Source organism: Acipenser ruthenus, chromosome 10, assembly GCF_902713425.1.
Source record: "Acipenser ruthenus chromosome 10, fAciRut3.2 maternal haplotype, whole genome shotgun sequence".
Taxonomy (NCBI): Eukaryota; Metazoa; Chordata; class Actinopteri; order Acipenseriformes; family Acipenseridae; genus Acipenser; species Acipenser ruthenus.
Window position 1 is genome coordinate 1,577,967 of NC_081198.1, and position 17,388 is coordinate 1,595,354.

At 39.4% G+C, this 17,388-nt stretch overlaps 2 protein-coding genes across 2 annotated transcripts; both read right to left on the reverse strand.

The window, feature by feature from the left end:
* Positions 1-6,274: 6,274 nt before the first annotated feature.
* zte38 (zebrafish testis-expressed 38) lies at positions 6,275-11,354 on the reverse strand. The gene is made up of 9 exons (XM_034924314.2): positions 11,304-11,354; positions 10,483-10,627; positions 10,106-10,169; positions 9,886-9,922; positions 9,773-9,793; positions 9,294-9,320; positions 8,599-8,666; positions 8,151-8,299; positions 6,275-7,494 (listed from the first exon to the last, which is right to left on the reverse strand). The coding sequence occupies exons 1-9, from the start codon at positions 11,352-11,354 to the stop codon at positions 7,295-7,297; spliced, it is 762 nt and encodes a 253-aa protein (XP_034780205.1). The 3' UTR covers positions 6,275-7,294.
* Positions 11,355-12,458: 1,104 nt separating this feature from the next.
* Positions 12,459-17,029, reverse strand: LOC117410636 (peroxiredoxin-1). The gene is made up of 6 exons (XM_034017332.3): positions 16,877-17,029; positions 15,265-15,381; positions 14,359-14,512; positions 13,981-14,103; positions 13,412-13,542; positions 12,459-12,908 (listed from the first exon to the last, which is right to left on the reverse strand). Exons 2-6 carry the CDS (start codon positions 15,368-15,370, stop codon positions 12,826-12,828), a joined length of 597 nt encoding a protein of 198 aa, XP_033873223.2. The 5' UTR covers positions 15,371-15,381; positions 16,877-17,029; the 3' UTR covers positions 12,459-12,825.
* Positions 17,030-17,388: the final 359 nt, after the last annotated feature.

The following is a 17,388-nucleotide window of genomic DNA, read 5'->3' on the forward strand; positions in this document are numbered from 1 at the left end:
GAATGTGGCCGGGGCGTTACATAAGCCGAAAGGCATTCGTTCAAACTCAAACAATCCCATGGGAGTAGTGAAAGCAGTCTTTTCCCTATCTCGTGGATCCATCTCTACTTGCCAGAATCCACTAGCGAGATCCAATGTAGAAAACCAAGAAGCTTTCCTCAGGGATGTCAAAGACTCTTCAATCCTGGGCAGAGGATACGCATCTTTGTGAGTTACTAGGTTTAACTTGCGATAGTCGACACAAAATCGCAGAGTCCCGTCTTTTTTTTTGACCAGAACTATTGGAGCAGCCCAAGGGCTGCTACTTTCCCTTACTATCCCAGATCCTAGCATACTCTGCAACAGGGTTCTCACCTCTCCGAAAAGATTGGGCGGTATCCGTCTATACCTTTCTCGCACTGGAGCAGCATCTCCAGTCCGTATTTGATGTCGCACAGCGCCTGTCCGTCCATAATCTTCTTCATGGGTGGAAAAAATGCCTCGATATTTATCCAGGAGCTGCTTCAATTGGATCCGCTGCTCCTCACTTAATTCTACATCTGAAAGATCAAAAGCATCATGATTACAATCACTTTCTCCTGACGCAACCTTTTCAGTCTGTAGCAGGCGTACGTCTACTATTCCTGGTTCTATTTGCGCCATAAAAACATCATGTTCTTCAGTCACCTCCTCAGATTGAATTAAAAACAATTCCCCTAATTTCTGATGGCTGTGTAACAGAACTGGTTCGCTGCCCGTATTCCTAACCCGCACAAATAGTCGTCCATTCTCCACAGTATTCAAACTGCGGCCTACCAGTAAAGACTGCTGCTCCACCAAGGGTTCCACTAGACAGCTGTAATCCTGCCCTCCCGGACCAGCTCTAGCTCGGCCTCGGATGAGCATGTCGCTAAATCCTGGAATCTTGAGAGGAAAACGGTTAGTCGTACGAACAAAACCAACTCGTCCAATTTTATCTGCAAACCCAGCCCTCTTAGCACATACCTTCAAGACCTGTCCCCAAGCTTTTCTTCCAGAATCATTCAGACATGTCAGTCCTTGAAGCTTACTGGTCTGTTTCTTTTGGAACAATTCCTCCCAACACTCCTGAATAATATTCATACCTAACAAGGCAGATGTAGATGGCAAACAATGATCTTGTACCACCAAAATGCCTCGTTGAGGAATTCTTGCACTTCCAATCTCAATATCCATCACAGCCCAACCTTCATAGGGAATTGCTAACCCATTAGCAGCACGTAAAGAGAGCCAAGCGGTAGGGTCTTGCAGATATTTTCCATGCTTCCCAAAGTGTTGTTCAAAAAAACTCTGTCGTAACATGGTAACTTGAGAACCTGTGTCCAGCAGACATGGTACTGTAATTCCTTCCATTAAAACTTCCACCATAGGGCTATCCCCAATCACTCCCTCCATCAATGGTATTTCTGGACCTTGACTAGTATGGCCCACCGTTCGGTCCAACAAGGTGGGACGGGCTAGTTTAAAGGCTCAGTCGATGAACTTACTGGCCTCCCACAATAGCGTTCTATATGTCCTGGCAGATGACAACGTCTACAGATTGGCCTTCCTTGGGGATCATAACTATTAAACTGTCGACGGTTAGTGGAATACTGACTTTCTATCCTATTATGAGAGGGCCTCACTCCATCTGCTCTTGATTCTGTAGGGATAGATGTCGATCTCCAGCTCTGCAATTCCGCACGCAATTCTCCTAACAGACTCTGGGTCAGTTCATTCATTTTACCTTGTATGTCACTCTGCAGTTCAGCACGCAATTCTCTTCTCAACAATTGCATTTCTTCCGCCACAGTCTGAGACTTTTGCTGAACTGAGCTTTGACACTGCAATACGGTAGATTCTTCTCCCTCAAATGCCTCAACACGCAACACTGCTTCTCTTCGGATATCTGTAAAAGACAACCCATCATTTAACAAGATCTTTGCTCGTAGTTCTCGCCGCAACATCACGTCCTGCAAACCACTCAAGAACTGGTCCCGGATTAAAATGTCTTCCTCACCAATCCCTCTGGAGTCCCGTTTCTTCATTCTGGAGAATAATTCTTGCAAACGTAATGAGAATTCCCTAATATTTTCTGTTGATTTCTGCCTGCAGCTGAAAAACAGGGAGCGTAAGGTCGAGGCAGTTGTCTTATCTCCATACAGTTCTTCTAATTTCTCAAATACTTGTTTTACTGTACGTTTGCTTTCATCTGGCAAAATCTGCATTTCCCTTTTTGCTTCCCCATCTAAACTAGAGAGCACAATATCCAACTGCTTAGTCTCCGGTAATGCATAGATTCTGAACATAGCTTCGAGACTAGACTTCCATTCTACTAAACTCACATCCCCCACACTACAATTACCCCCTTTGAATCTTTGGGCCCATGAAGCCCCCATCATAAACGGGAACATCATCATTGACCCAGAAGCTATACTAGGCCCCGCTTCCTCATTAGACATATTACACCTATCCTAAATGAGATCAGCACAGAAAAAGAGTCCAATCCTGCCGGCTACGCCAAGTTGTAATACCCAGGGCCAGGCTCTTTTCAATTGGACAGCCGATCTCAGATAGGACAAATGTACAACCAAGGATAATTCAATCAATTATGTCTTTAATAAAAAATACAATTTAAAAGAACAGAAGGAATGGAGAGAGAGAGAGAGAGGATACAATGTCGATAACAAATTCTAAAACGACACTTCACTTAACACATCAATACAATATAGGACCAAAATAAAGAGTGAACAACCCAAACAACTCAATTACACACTTTTCAAATAAAATCAACACAGTGCAAACAAAATAAAAATAACCATTTAACAGATCAAACAATCAAAATAAAGGAAAATCTCATATAACATAACACCATGAACACAATATAAATCAACAATTTGCAAAAAGAAAAAAACAAAAACATTAACACAACAAAGCAAAATGGTTGAGAAATGAAAAGGTCCACAATTTACAAATGAACTGTATACAAAGTGACAGTGCCATAAAGAATAACTATAAGATAAATCCTATAGACAAAGCTCACACTCCATTAACCCCCCAAACAAAACATATCCACCAGCACAATTAATACAATAATTAAAATAGAATTACCGGTTTCAATTCTATTAATAGATACATCATAAAATCAATTAACCCATAAACAATAAATAGTAGCCCTACGCGAGGAAAAAACAGAGCGCCAATATATTACAAGCGTCGATTTAACCATAAACTCTCAACTACACAAACCTGCTTTATCCTCACCACATACAGCAAGCATTAACGGATCACGACTCTTCCGCGGATCGACTCATTCGTGGATAGAACATTTCACTTTCCAATCAAACTGGAATAAACGCTAAAAACAAAACTTAACTAAATTTAGCAAACAAAGGCGCTCTGTCTTTTCCTGGCGTTCACAAACACAACCTCTCTCTGTCAAGGGCACAACCCGTCACCATCCAGCAGCCGGCTTTTAAAACAGCACGTCAATTAAGACAGCTCATTTATCCAATAGACTCCGGACAGAACATATTGCGCTCATTGGTTTCAATAAAGTCGTCATAATACCAGGACCAACAGGTAGAATCCCAAACTAATATAATAAGTAAGCACCGTTTACATCATTGATCCCAGAATCTCATCAAGCAGCTTCTTGAAAGATCCCAGGGTGTCAGCTTCAACAACATACTGGGGAATTGGTTCCAGACCTGCACAATTCTCTGTGTAAAACAGTGCCTCATATTTTCTGTTCAAAATGCCCCTTTATCTAATCTCCGTTTGTGACCCCTGGTACTTGTTTCTTTTTTCAGGTTGAAAAAGTCCCTTGGGTTGACATTGTCAATACCTTTTAGAATTTTGAATGCTTGAAGATCGCCGCGCAGTCTTCTTTGTTCAAGACTGAATAAATTAAATTCTTTAAGACTGTCTGCATATCACATGCCTTTTAAACCTGGAATAATTCTGGTCGCTCTTCTTTGCACTCTTTCTAGAGCAGCAACATCCTTTCTGTAGCGAGGTGACCAGAACTGAACACAATATTCTAGATGAGGTCTTACTAATGCACTGTAAAGTTTTAACATTACTTCTCTTGATTTAAATTCAACACTTTTCACTATATATCTGAACATCTTGTTGGCCTTTTTATAGCTTCCCCACATTGTCTAGATTATAGATTCCTTCTTCAATTTCAGTTTCTCCCATATGGTATTTATAATGCACATTTTTATTGCCTGTGTGCAGTACCTTATACTTTTCTATATTAAATGTCACTTGCCATTTTGAATGACATTTGCTGCTGCAACAGTGTTTGCTGCTCCTCCTATTTTTGTGTCGTCTGCAAATTTAACAAGTTTGCTTACTATACCAGAATCTAAGTCTTTAATGTAGATTAATGATCCATTTTGAGGTTTCTCTTCTAATCAGTACTTTCTGTTTTCTAACCACTCCCTAATCCATGTGCATGCATTTCCTTGAATCCCTACTGTGTTCTGTTTGAGAATTAATTTTTTATGCCGGACTTTGTCTAAAGCTTTCTGGAAATCTAAATGAACCATGTCATATGCTTTGCAATTATCCATTGTCGATGTTGCATCCTCAAAAAAATCAAGCAGATTAGTTAGACACAATCTTCCTTTCCTAAAACCATGCCGACTTTCTCCCAGGATACTGTTACCATAGGTAATTTTCCATTTTGAATCTTATTATAGTTTCCATAAGTTTACATATAATAGAAGTCAGACTTAGTTACCTGGTTCGGTTTTGTCTCGATTTATGTGGATCAGTATTGCGTTTGCAATTCTCGTCTGTCGGTACAACCCGTGTCAAGAGACGGTTGCATGATCTTGGTTAACGGTTTTTAAATAATTTCTTTAATTTCTTTGAGTATTATTGGGAGGATCTCAACCGGCCCAGGGGATTTGTTTATTTAAAGAGCTCCTAGTCCCTTTAACACTTCTGCCTCTGTTATGCTGAAGTTATTTAAAACTGGATAGGAACGGGTCGACATGTGGGGCATGTTGCCCTATCCTTTGTAAAAACTTGTGAAAAGTAATCATTTAATATATTTGATATTTTTTTCTCTTCATCTATGATGTTGCCATTTGTATCTCTTAGACATTTTACCCCCTCTTTGAATGTTCTCTTGCTGTTATAATATTGGAAAAATACTTGTCCCGTGACAATTAGCCTACCCCTCACCCTGTCAAGTCAATTCTCACCCACAGATCTGTGAAAGCTTTTTGAGATCTTTGCATTTCTTGGCTTCTCAACTTGCACCAGAAATGCTCTGAAAGGTCAGATTCATCTTTGTAGGCATATAGTCTTAAAGTTACTGCGCCTTACATACATAAAAGCAGGTAAAACACTGTAGTGCTGGAGAAAAAACAAAAACAAAACAACACCTGCAATCTGACAAAATACTTAATACTGTACATGATTTAGACAATATTTGAAGTATTAGAAAAAATTCTGAACAAAAGGGCCAATAGCCTACTACCTCAATACCCAAATATTTATCAGTCAGAGAAGGGAATATTGCGTTCCTGCAAACAAGCGTGCTCACGGGAACAAGACAACCCTAATTCTTCATTTAAACCTCCAGGCTGAAAATTTTAAGATATTAAATCCATTTAGATTCACATTGTACAAGTCTTTGCTCAAGATTACCACCCCTATAGACCTGTTATATTCTTTCGACAGCACAAAAACTCAAAGCTGGGGCAAGGGAAAAAGCCAGAAACACCATCCAGTCTTGTCTGATTTGTACTGACACACTGACTGCAGCACAACATGAACCAAAATGTGTTATCCGATATATAAATAAAAATAACTGTGCTTTATCATCACTGTGGGTAGGAAAAATACCAAGAAATGTATCATTTTTATTAAGGCATCATAAAAGCATCTGAAGGGCTATAACCATTAAATTAGAGTTAAAGAGAAATTAAAATAACAGGTACTGTAGATGCCAGTTATAAATCCTCCAAAAAATTACAAAGTAGTCCGTCCTCAAATGATGACAATGGCAATAAGTGCTACCAAAACTGGACTTTAAATATTAAACATCAAAACTTTAGAAAATAATAACTATCAAGATACTGAGAGAAATACATCACATGAACAAGCAACCAGAATTATTTTTTTCATTTTACCATTAATACTATGCAACTATTCCTTTATATATATATATATATATATATATATATATATATATATATATATATATATATATATCAAGTAAAAAGACAGCACAGGACAGTAAAAGGCATTAGAAACAGTTTTAGAGCATGTGCAGACGTAATTGTGCTGTTCTCTCTATCAGTGCTAACCTGGGCTGAAACAGAAAGGAATTAAACAGCACTGCTCCTCTCTCTTACACAGTCCAATAAGGAGCCTACACGTCAATCTTTACTCTGTGGTCTAGCTCATTAAATCTATCCAATAGCTGCTAGACCAGGGGTGGGCAATTCCGGTCCTGGAGGGCCGGTGTCCCTCCAGGACCAGAATTGCCCACCCGTGCTAGACGGTAGCAGATATTTATATAATGGGGCAGAAGTGTGCAGTGTGTGTTTAATATAGTTGATGTCACTCTACTAGTCTACAGATATATCCTGTCTTCTTTAACTATACTAGCTTTTACTAGGTGTCCACACATTCAGTCCACATTAACAAATGTATATGTCTTAATTACTCTATCTCTATATGCTGCTGATTAAGTTTGTACTTTGCAATTGTCCTTTTGTTTTCCAGGACCCCCTTAAAAATGAGGCCTCGTCTCAATGGGTAAATCTGCTGGATAAATAAATAATGGGGGAAACTCCTGACTGCTTAAAATGACTACTGTACTACAAGCTGATATCATCCTTTCATGTGGATATATAAAGGGTGAAAGAATGTTTGAAAATATGTAAGCCTTGTTTAAAATCTCAGTGTTTCAGAAATCTGTACTTCTGTACATTTCTGTTGATTTGAGCAGAGCTACTCAATTCAATTAATCGCAATTTAATGCCTCTGTTTGTAAATGAACGCTTTCTGCATGTAACAGATTAAAAACAATATTCAGTTTCATTACCGCAGTATCAAAGACACATTTCAGTGTCCTAACAATAAATAGTTATGGGTACGAAAACAACTGAAATAACTACACATTATCAACAGGTTCTGTTTATAATTAGTTGTTAGGAGTCATATGCCCTCTAGTGGATACGGGTCAAATTGTTTGTTTAGTTATTTCAATGCAGCTTTTTTTGTTTTTGTTTTTGTTTCTGAATCCTTGTTCTTCTTCCTTTCTTTTTTCTCAACTGCCAATGTCTTCCTTCAAAGCGTTCTCTCTCTGCATTCGCTCCATTTTATCTTGATCCGCAGTAACCTGCACCTTCATAACGTGGAAGGCACTCTTCAGCTCACCCACTTTGATATGTACAGCCGTCCCTTCAAACCACAAGCTGTCGCACTCTCCTTCCTTGAACCCAGGAGGCTGGTAGTCTGTTGGGGTCACTGTGAAAGACAAACATGCTAAGAATATTAGCAGCCTGTTTCACAATAAGCATTTCCAACCCATACGAAAGGAAAAATCTGATCAAAATTAAGTCTCTGGGCTTTAACAGTACTTAATAAATATCTATTAAATTAGATATTAACATTTAATATAATTGCTAGGATATCCAACGCAGACATTAAAAAGTAAGCAGGAATCTGTACTGTAATGTTCCTTTTCATAATTGCTATTCTACATTTAACTCCATTGTGTTGTACACTGATGATAATGTGGATGAAACTCCTAAATTGAATCCAATTAGCATCAGAGTTGGAATGTCTGTTCCTGTCCAGCAGTAAGCTCAGCACTGAACAGCAAATTAACAAGCTTCCAGGCTGCCCCATAGTGGCACAAAAGAAGTATTGCTGGTAAGGGTCTCAATTTCATGTTGAAACAAACATCTCTGTTGCTCTCTGAAAGCACTGAGAAAGTTTTAAGACATGCATACTTTACATTATACTGCCCAACAGAAGCCCAATAAACATTTTCCTTTAAAGTTTTACAGTTTCTATTGAGGTGCACGAATTGTATTTAATTTTGTATTAAAAAAAAAAAAGTCACAAAATCCAAAAATGTATTAGTAGTTGATGGATGTAACTACGGGTTTGTATATTACCATCATCATAGTAGTAGAGTTTGATTGTAAGAGAAACATCATTCGGAAGAGTGTCCAGATTCTGCATGAGGAGAAAAAGTTTTCGGATGAGGAGGACTGATGCTTTCTTTGTGTCCTTCATGGTTAGCTTCAATTCAACTTTCTTGTTGCTAGAAAAAAAGGATTTTCCTTTAAAACAGAAAGCTCAAAACATAAAACTGTGTAATTATTTTTATACTAATAGTAAACACTGTTTACTAAATTATTTATTTAGATGTAAAGTAGTTGCTTTGTTTTCAGATGAATATTTTCTTAAGCAAATTGAATAATTTGTATATTTTCTAAAAGTGGGCCCATTGTAAATAAAAGATCAATTGCTATAGAAATATTTTGAAAAATAAAACTCAAAGTGGAACAGCTTTTAAAATGTATAAGGCCGGTCTACCAAATCTATTGAAGTAAACATTACCTCAGTATATCCAGTTGTGGACCATCTGGGGTGTATTTGAACTTGAACTGATAAGACTCAATTATGCTCTGACAGAATGAAAAAAGAAAACGGAAAAAACATTAAAGCCAGCTAAGTTCCTGGGAGTTCCTAGGGGGCGGCGTACGATTGGCCGAGTGCCGCCTGGGTAGGGAGGGCTTAGGTCAGCAGCGCAATCCACCGCTCACCGCGCACCAGCGACCCCTGTGGCTGATGGGGCGCCTGTGGGTCTGCAGTGGAGCCATTCAGATCTGTGTTGTCCTCCAGTACAATAGGTCTGATGGTTTCGCTGTGGATCCGCAGTGCAAAAAAAGACAGCTTTCGGAGGATATGTGTGTCAGCCGGGGGTTAAAGCGGTGAACCGGGATTAATAACACAATTGGCGATTCCAAATTGGGGAGAAAAATGGGGTAAAATCATTGGCAACCACTAAATTAAAAAAAGGCTAAGTTCCAGGGCATTTTTTGTATTTATTATTTATTCAGAAAAAAATACATATATAAAAAACCTATTTTTTATCTAAAATGTCACCACCTGTTCTTAAATAGCAAGTATAAATTAAACACCTAATCATCAGTTACATCATTTCACTAGTAATACTTTTCAAATAAACATGTTTACACATACCCACACAAAACAATAATCAGATAAAGAAAATCTAATTATTAAAAACTTACATTTGGGTCAGCTGGATTTGTGTGTACCTATATATGAGCATAAAAAGGTGAAATTATTACAATCAAAAGAGCTGCAGATCATGTTTCAGGGGGGATCAGGGAGTGATCAGATAACCTGAAATATACATGATCTGACCTCTGTTCTTCACACTTAAATCTGGATTAATCCCACTTCATCATTTTTCTAACTGCCGAGGCTATATGTTAATCGCTGAAGCAGATGTATTATAACAAATAAACACGTATTTTTTTTTTAATGTTATGTTTTACTTTCATAACCCACTTGCAATAACAAAGAGCTGTGCTTTCTAAAGTCAGTATGTTAGACTGCTGCACTGTAAAAAAATATTGCTCTAAAAAGATCAGAAGAAAAACAAACCACTCTCAAATTATTCATGAATAAAAATAAAAAAAATAACTTACATCCACTACAGCTAACTTACTGTGGTAGTCAAATTTTATTTGTATTATATACTTACACCAATGAACACTAGTTGTAACTGTTGAGAAAACAATAGAAGAAACAGTTCAATGTTATATCCAGTACTGTTAGAAATATACTATAAAAACTAAACTCAACAAAACAACTTACATATCCTTTTTCTAAAGCATCAAAACACCCCGTCATCCTGAAAATAATCACAGGTTCTGTACTATTAAAACAGATTTTGCACAAGCCTGTAACAACATTTAAAATTCTACTTTAAAACAAAGTGGTTCATAACATAGCTGTGTGTATTCATAACACATGTAACCTCAATGCAGGGCTGTCTTAGTTAATAAAGATCCAATAGAAAAGCCTTGAAACATACCATTTAACAATTTTTGATGCTCCAGGACAGGTACTGTCTTCTCTTAAAACTTTAATGCACAAATCTGAAATAAAAGGCTAATATTTTATCAAGAATGTCTTTAAAATAACATCAATGCAGGAACTTGAATTGTAATGTGTATATGAGCCAACAGCAATTTTTTTTAAATTATCTAAATATGTTGCTCTGAGGTTTTTATTGATCCTAATCTTAGATTGTCTGATCAAACCACAATTTAGCAAAGTTATTTTGAACTCAATCAATAATTTCGATCCTAATGAATGGTCTTTTGCTTTTTTTTCTAGTTCGTTGTTTTCAACAAAAAACTCAAAGCATCAGAATGTAGGCACCTAAATGTAAAAGCTAGTGCCTCCTACCTTCCAGGTACTGGATTCTGTAGGCATCTTCGGGAAATATGCCTCGAAGGTAGGTGATAGAAGACACAGCAACTGCCATCATTCTCTTCACGAAAACCAGAGACTGCTGCTGGGTTTTAATCTCATTCGGAAACAGACAAGTCCACTAGGTGGGGTATGACGTTTAAATATATTTACAATAACAAAAAAAAGTGCAGTAGACCGTCATTCTTTCTTTAAGTATTCTGTGACCTGAGTGGATTAATGGTGCAAAGCGGAATTGAAGCGTACTGCAATAAAGACATTGTAGTCCATGAAGATTGTTGGTGTACCAAATACAGTGATTGTTGAAGTTCATTGTCATATAGACATTCTTGATAACAGACTAAATTGTAACATTCTATGAACCAAAGCATCTCCAGAAAAACAAACAATGTAAACAAATGTTATGCATTTGTCATGTTCTATAGATAAATTGGTTACGTTTGTCCTGAAGCAATTCTCACACAGCAAAACCCCGCGAATGGCTGGATCTGTACCTTAGTGTTGTGTGTCAGTCGGTAGTCTGGTTTTATCCAGCTGGTAGTTATGTTACCGTGTTATATAGTGGTTTTAAAAAAAACAAAACAGTAGCAAATAATACTGGTACCAGCCGATATATCCAATATATATATATATATATATATATATATATATATATATATATATATATATATATATATATATAACAGCATCGTTTACAAATTCATCCTCCTAAAACGGCTTTTCAATGGCGTTTCGCTACACAGTACATGTCATGTAGAACATTATTTTTAAAACAAAAGTCCTGAAACCTTACCTACCTGAGATGCAGCCTGTTTTACGCGACTTTTCGACTTCTGGGCAGTTGCCATTTATGAAATCTTAATTTATTCTTCAGACAAAACAAAAAATATATATTAATATTTTTTATACGGTTAAACACGAGGTAAATTAGAACAAACACATTACCACAAAAAACATTAAAAAAAAAAAAAAAAAAAGAAAAGAAGCTTACTTTCTAGTTCATGAGACACGTTAATTTATGACCAAAAAGTGAAGATCTTCAAAAAAAATCTTTGTGTGAAGGAGCTCGAGCGAACGAGCGAGCGACCAACCGACCAAACGAACCTCAGTCCTCCGTGCACGAGGCTCTTCAAATTCCTTTTCGTGAAGGCGGTTGGTGACAGTTTTTTTGTTTTATTTGTTTTAACATATTTAGTACACAGGAAGATTATGTTGGTTAATAAAATATCAGGCCACGAGCTGCAAATCTAGTGTAAACAGTAAAGTTTTAGGTACTATGGTTGAACATGTAGATTAGGAAGGGCAAAATAGTTTGTTTTTTGTTGTTGTTTAATATATACTGTATGTAATTTATACAAGACGTAACCACACGGGGGCGCTTCGTAACAATACAAACAAATCAACAGCTTTAGACTAAAAAATAAAATACAAATTCCATTTGAACTATTAAAAACAGCATTTATGAAATGTCATAATTATTGCAGACACTTTTCTTGTAATTTTGTCTAGCTGTCAAATTGTCCCAACCCCACGTTTGTGTTTCACATAGTATCAGAGAGCAGCACTAACACAACAATAAAATACCAGTGTTTAGTTACTTGATACCTACAGTATAGGGTGCGGTGTATGACACCTGATGGATTTCACCCACTCTGGGTCACAGCAGCAGTAAACGTACTCGGGGCTAGCTGCTCTGATCTGTTGGAGTGGTGGCAAGCACAGCTAACTTTAGAAATGTACTCTCTGTATTTAACAGGAATGTTGAAAACAGAAAACTACCAGGTCTGAATGGATACCAAGGGGATTTCCCCCTTTCCATGCCTCTGGATCCACAGATACAGGAGATCAAGTACACTGGTTTACATGTGAGAAGACCACTGCCTTCGTGCAGCAGACTTCACGTAACAGGAACGCATGCAATGCCCATGTAAATAACAGACAAGACAGCGATACACAGTGAGATTTATTTTTATTTGTGTCAGATGTTTTTGCCACAAAGTATGTTAAGAGTTGGGAGCAGCTGTGAGAGTTACCGTTCTCTTCAAAAGAGACACAAACAGATGCCATTCAAATACAAAACTAAGAAACAGCATCGGCTACAAGCGTTGCTATGACAACTAACTGACACCAACATCAAAAGACATTTCATGAACAATGAGCTTTGCTCTCATGTTTTGTGAATTCTCTCCCTCTTTACAGTAACAAATACAGAATAGGTCACGATATTTATTTTTTTCTTCCTGGCACACTGCTATCTACTCTCATCACCAGAGTTTTAGATGTTGAAGCTACAGCACTGAGCAGACTCGAGTGCGCTTGCTACTGCTTGGAGAAGAAGCCTTTGCTTTCCTGGACGTTGGGCTTGATGGTGTCACTGCCGGGTTTCCATCCCGCGGGGCACACTGAAAAGGTAGAAAATACAGGGTTAGTTGTGTACTACTGGTTTGGGCCCTACTCAAAGAGATTACAAATGAAAAACCCCTGCTGCCTTTAACAGGGATGGAAATAAGACTCCCGTTTCACAGCAGTTTCACTCATTCAAGGTTTTACTACGAGCTTGATTAGCCACAGTGTACACCAACTAAGCTCAGGGGTGTCTTATCAAACTGCTATGCAATGGGAATCTTATTTCAATCCTTAAAATCAGAAGACACACCCAAGCTTGTCACAGTGTAATCAAGCTCATATTAACCAGGAAAGGTGCAAACTGCCATGCAATGGTAGTCCTATTTCCAACTCTGCCGTTAAGGCACCGTTTAATTCAATCTAAAAGGGGTGGTATCAGTCTTGGAGCATGTTGGAATAACCTGCCCTCCTTTGATAAGGAGGTTGGGTTCAGTTAAGCAGAATGGCAGCCCGTTCGGTTAGCGGTGAAGCCCCGGTGTCCAGGCGTGCTCATGCTTACCCTCTCCGTGCTTGTCTGTGAACTGAAAGGCCTGCACCAGCCTCAGGGTCTCCTCCACGGAGCGGCCCACAGGAAGGTCGTTGATGGTGATCTGCCGCAGGATCCCCTTGTCATCGATAATGAACAGGCCTCTGGAGGGAGATGGAAGCAGCAAGTTCACAGGCTTTGTTGCAGAACAAAGACTGCCATTCAAGAGGAGAGGCTACAGGACAGAGGGAGCATGCTGGTAAATCTATCTTTCAGAACCAGCCACCTGTCCACATAACCTAGTTTCAAACTTGGTTTCCAGGTTCTAGCATAAAAATCAGGCTTGCAGACATGGTGCTGGGAAACACGAGGCATGGAGTGAATACATGCAGCTTTCAACCTGAACGCATTCACCCTGCAAACGAGATGCACGGCTTGGGCTTAGTAACTCCACATGGATGGGCACGGGTGATGCAATGCAATTTCTCCCTAGATGGTAGAACGCCTACATCAGGAGACACCGGTTTACTGGTGCTGGACTCCAGCTGAAAGCAGCTAGTGCAGTAAATCTCTGCGTGGAGCCCAAAGGCCATCCTCCTGACCTGTAGGCGATGCCCTCGTCTTCCTTTAGCACGCCGTAGTCCTTAGAGATGGAGCGCCGCATGTCTGACACCAGTGGGATCTTCATGTGGCCCAGGCCGCCCTGCTTCCTGGGAGTGTTGATCCTGAATGGAAAAGCAGAGGAATCCAGAACTCACTTCGGACATTCCCTACTTTACACAGACAGCAACGAGGGGATAGAATGGCTGACCCAGCCATGTGGTTGTCCATGCTGAATCATTGGCACCTTTTATGATCAGACTCTACAACGTTTTGAGATTAACCCAGAAACTAGAGGAGCGCAGATGAGCAAAACAACCTGTAAACATTGAATACGGACTGCATCCCTCATGATTTCATCCCTGGATAGCGTTACGTACCACGCCAGGTGACAGAAGTGAGAGTCCACCGAGGCTCCGATCACCTCGCAGTTGATCTTCTTGAAGTCGTCGGCGCCGTCGCTGAAGGCGATGATCTCGGTGGGGCAGACGAAGGTGAAGTCCAGCGGGTAGAAGAAGAACACCACGTACTTCCCTGCAAGCACAGAACACTGCCTTAAACACTCCCCAATGAAGAACACTATGCACTGCAAGCACAGAACACTGCCTTAAACACTCCCCATTCAATAAGCTGGTCAGGGAATTGGACTAGTTCCTTTTAATATTTCCAGTTAGGGATGATACACATATATAGAGGGCCTAGGTAAGCACTGCTGGGCTCAAATACACACTAGCTTATCATTTCCTAGCAATTGGAGGACAGTGGTCAGGACCTGAAGCATGCAATTTGTGGTGGTTGCTCTTGTGCCTGCACACACACACACATACAGAATACAATATAACCTCACAGGACTATCTTAATTTATTCACTTAGCAGTGCTTTAGCCGCTTATCTACAGGTCATTAAAATCATAAATCCTGTTAGTTGCACAACTGGTTACTGAGTGCCAGAGTCGATATTTGTACAGTGATCTAGGCACGCCACACTGCTTCCTAACCTGGTCAGAGAGCTTGAAAATCAGCTGGGTGTTTTGCTTACAATTGTCAGCACACTGTAGAACCCAATATTGCAATATAAGGATAGCCAGCATCCTCGATTAACAGAGCGTTTCCAATTCAGAGCGTTTGCATATGAAGCAGTTTGTCGAGTTATTCATTATTGGATACACTTTACAAAGAGGACACATTTAGCACTTTAACCACGCGACTCACAAGATCATTAGGCAAGTCCGATGACATGACCCCCCCTCCCCCCTCCCCCCTCCCCCTCTGCCGCGGGGCCCTTACCTCTGTAGTCCGACAGGCTGACGTCCTTGAACTGGCCGTCAGGCATCACAGCAGTAGCCTTGAAGTCAGGAGCTGGTTTTCCTATCTGAGCGTTCCCGGCAGACATGTTGAAAAAGCCTGCGAGAAATTAAAATAGATCAGTCCCCAATTACTCTGCAATCCAGAGACGGCTGACAGTCTGTGTGTTCAATTCATCTGAAAACAGCAGTGCACTTAAATACGCGACCCGAGATTTTACTTGTTATAAAGGAGTCTGATTTATTCAAGTACCCTTCCTTTAATGACTTCAACAACGGCAGCTTAAAATGCACTGTGAAATTCAAAAGCCCCATCCTCCAACCCCGAACCGTGTACAGTATGGCTTGAAGGACTGGTAACCCAGGCTTTAAAAACCACAAACTAAATACGTCACTGGGGTTGAGAAGTAGGGGCCACATACACACCAGTTACAACCGTGCTGCGGTGGGGTTGCACCACTATACTAAAATAAAATAAATTAAGAAAAACTGGTGCCAACCTTGCACGGTGGTAAATGCTTTGTGAATATGATACAAGGTTGTTTATTAGTTTAAAGCCAAGGTAATAAATACATAAAAGAAATCTGTGCACTCATGAGTTCCAAAGTGCAACAGTCATTAATGACCTCCGATAAGACACTGAACTAGGGTGACGGTTCTAAACTGCATAGTGGGTCGTAATTAGTGCATTGCGTATTTCATTAATATTAATTTGCACTGTAAATTGCAGACCTGAACATGAAAAATACAACAGTCGTTGCAAGGACGCATTATATATTTATAAAATCCTTAACTAATCAAGATGAACCAGTCGGGTTTCTCCAGATAATTGGTATGTACACTAAATAAAAAGCAAACCCTGTAATGAACGGAAGTCTGAGGAGTGAAAAGAAACAAGACAAGAGTACAGCAGTTTCACCCATTCTCTGCTCCAACAAACGGCGTACTGGAATACTGCAGCATATAGTTTCCTGAAAACGGGCTTGTTAACAAAACCTCTGTTGTCAAAGAGCAGCAGGTTATTGTAACACGAACTCTCAACATTTATGAAACTTCCATTCGGTTCAGTGTTTGAAGCCATTACAATCAGGCCACATGATCTGCACTTCATTCTAAGCCGACAATACAAAGGTACTGTACGTTGCCCGTTATTATAACTTGGTTATTAAAAACCTGCTATAGTTTGTAAGCTCGCTAAACAAAATCGTTTAAATAAAAATACACTATATAACATTGTCAAACATATAGATTTTTAATACAGCATACAAAACGATATTCGGCTACAGATTATAAGCATAAAAAACCGGCTACTGATGACTGCGCCATATTTTGCACAAGCGCATCTCAAACTTAATATGTAACACAATCATATTTAAAAAACAATGTAATTCAGGATCTTTGTTCAAAACTTGAAACAGCCGCCTGTTGCAGCAAAGTAACATGTACTCAAAATGCAATTATTATTAACTGAAAATGACACGCCCCTTTATTCAAAGCACATGGACCGGTATCAAGCTTGTGAAATAAACAAAAATAATGTTATGCATCATTTGCTAAAGCCATACAATTACATGATAAAACACAACGCCACTCACTGTTCTCTCTCTCAGTAGCTGTATTTAGAAGAAGGACGAAGCGGCTTTCAGAACCGAGAGAAGCACTGCTCCGCGTTTTTATACGTCCCACACTTATCGCGATGCTTTCCACGTTTGAATCGTGCAGTGAATTGCGTGGCTGTCTGTTGTGTGCTGAATGAGTATGACTCTGCAGTTTTGTCGATCTGGTGCGATTGTGGGAAAGAAGCTGGGCTTCAGGTTTCTGTGGGAAAAAAAGCAAAACTTGGTCACTATGATAAATGAGGACAGTGACCATTTGGAGGATCGGTAGATCCAGCCTGTCAGTACATTTTAAACCCCGTTTCATGCACGTCGTTGCAGAAGGGTTAGTGGGATGGTGTTGTGTCCCTGTTTGTTCGTTTATCTTCAAGGCTGTTTGAAGGCATTTTACACCCAATCTTTTAAAGCTGTACATTTTAAAATATAGCTATTTCTGAATATCCCGTTCACGTTTAAAAAGGTTATAAAAGGACACCCCACTCCCACTTTTC

Coding starts and splice junctions, on each gene's coding strand:
- zte38 (XM_034924314.2), bottom strand. CDS start 11,354: ATGGCAACTGCCCAGAAGTCGAAAAGTCGCGTAAAACAGGCTGCATCT. Junction 10,628..11,303: donor TAAAACAGGCTGCATCTCAG/GTAGGTAAGGTT, acceptor TACCCCACCTAG/TGGACTTGTCTGTTTCCGAA. Junction 9,321..9,772: donor TACAACTAGTGTTCATTGGT/GTAAGTATATAA, acceptor GCTCATATATAG/GTACACACAAATCCAGCTGA.
- LOC117410636 (XM_034017332.3), bottom strand. CDS start 15,370: ATGTCTGCCGGGAACGCTCAGATAGGAAAACCAGCTCCTGACTTCAAG. Junction 14,513..15,264: donor CAGCCTGTCGGACTACAGAG/GTAAGGGCCCCG, acceptor CTGTGCTTGCAG/GGAAGTACGTGGTGTTCTTC. Junction 12,909..13,411: donor CACAGACAAGCACGGAGAGG/GTAAGCATGAGC, acceptor CTACCTTTTCAG/TGTGCCCCGCGGGATGGAAA.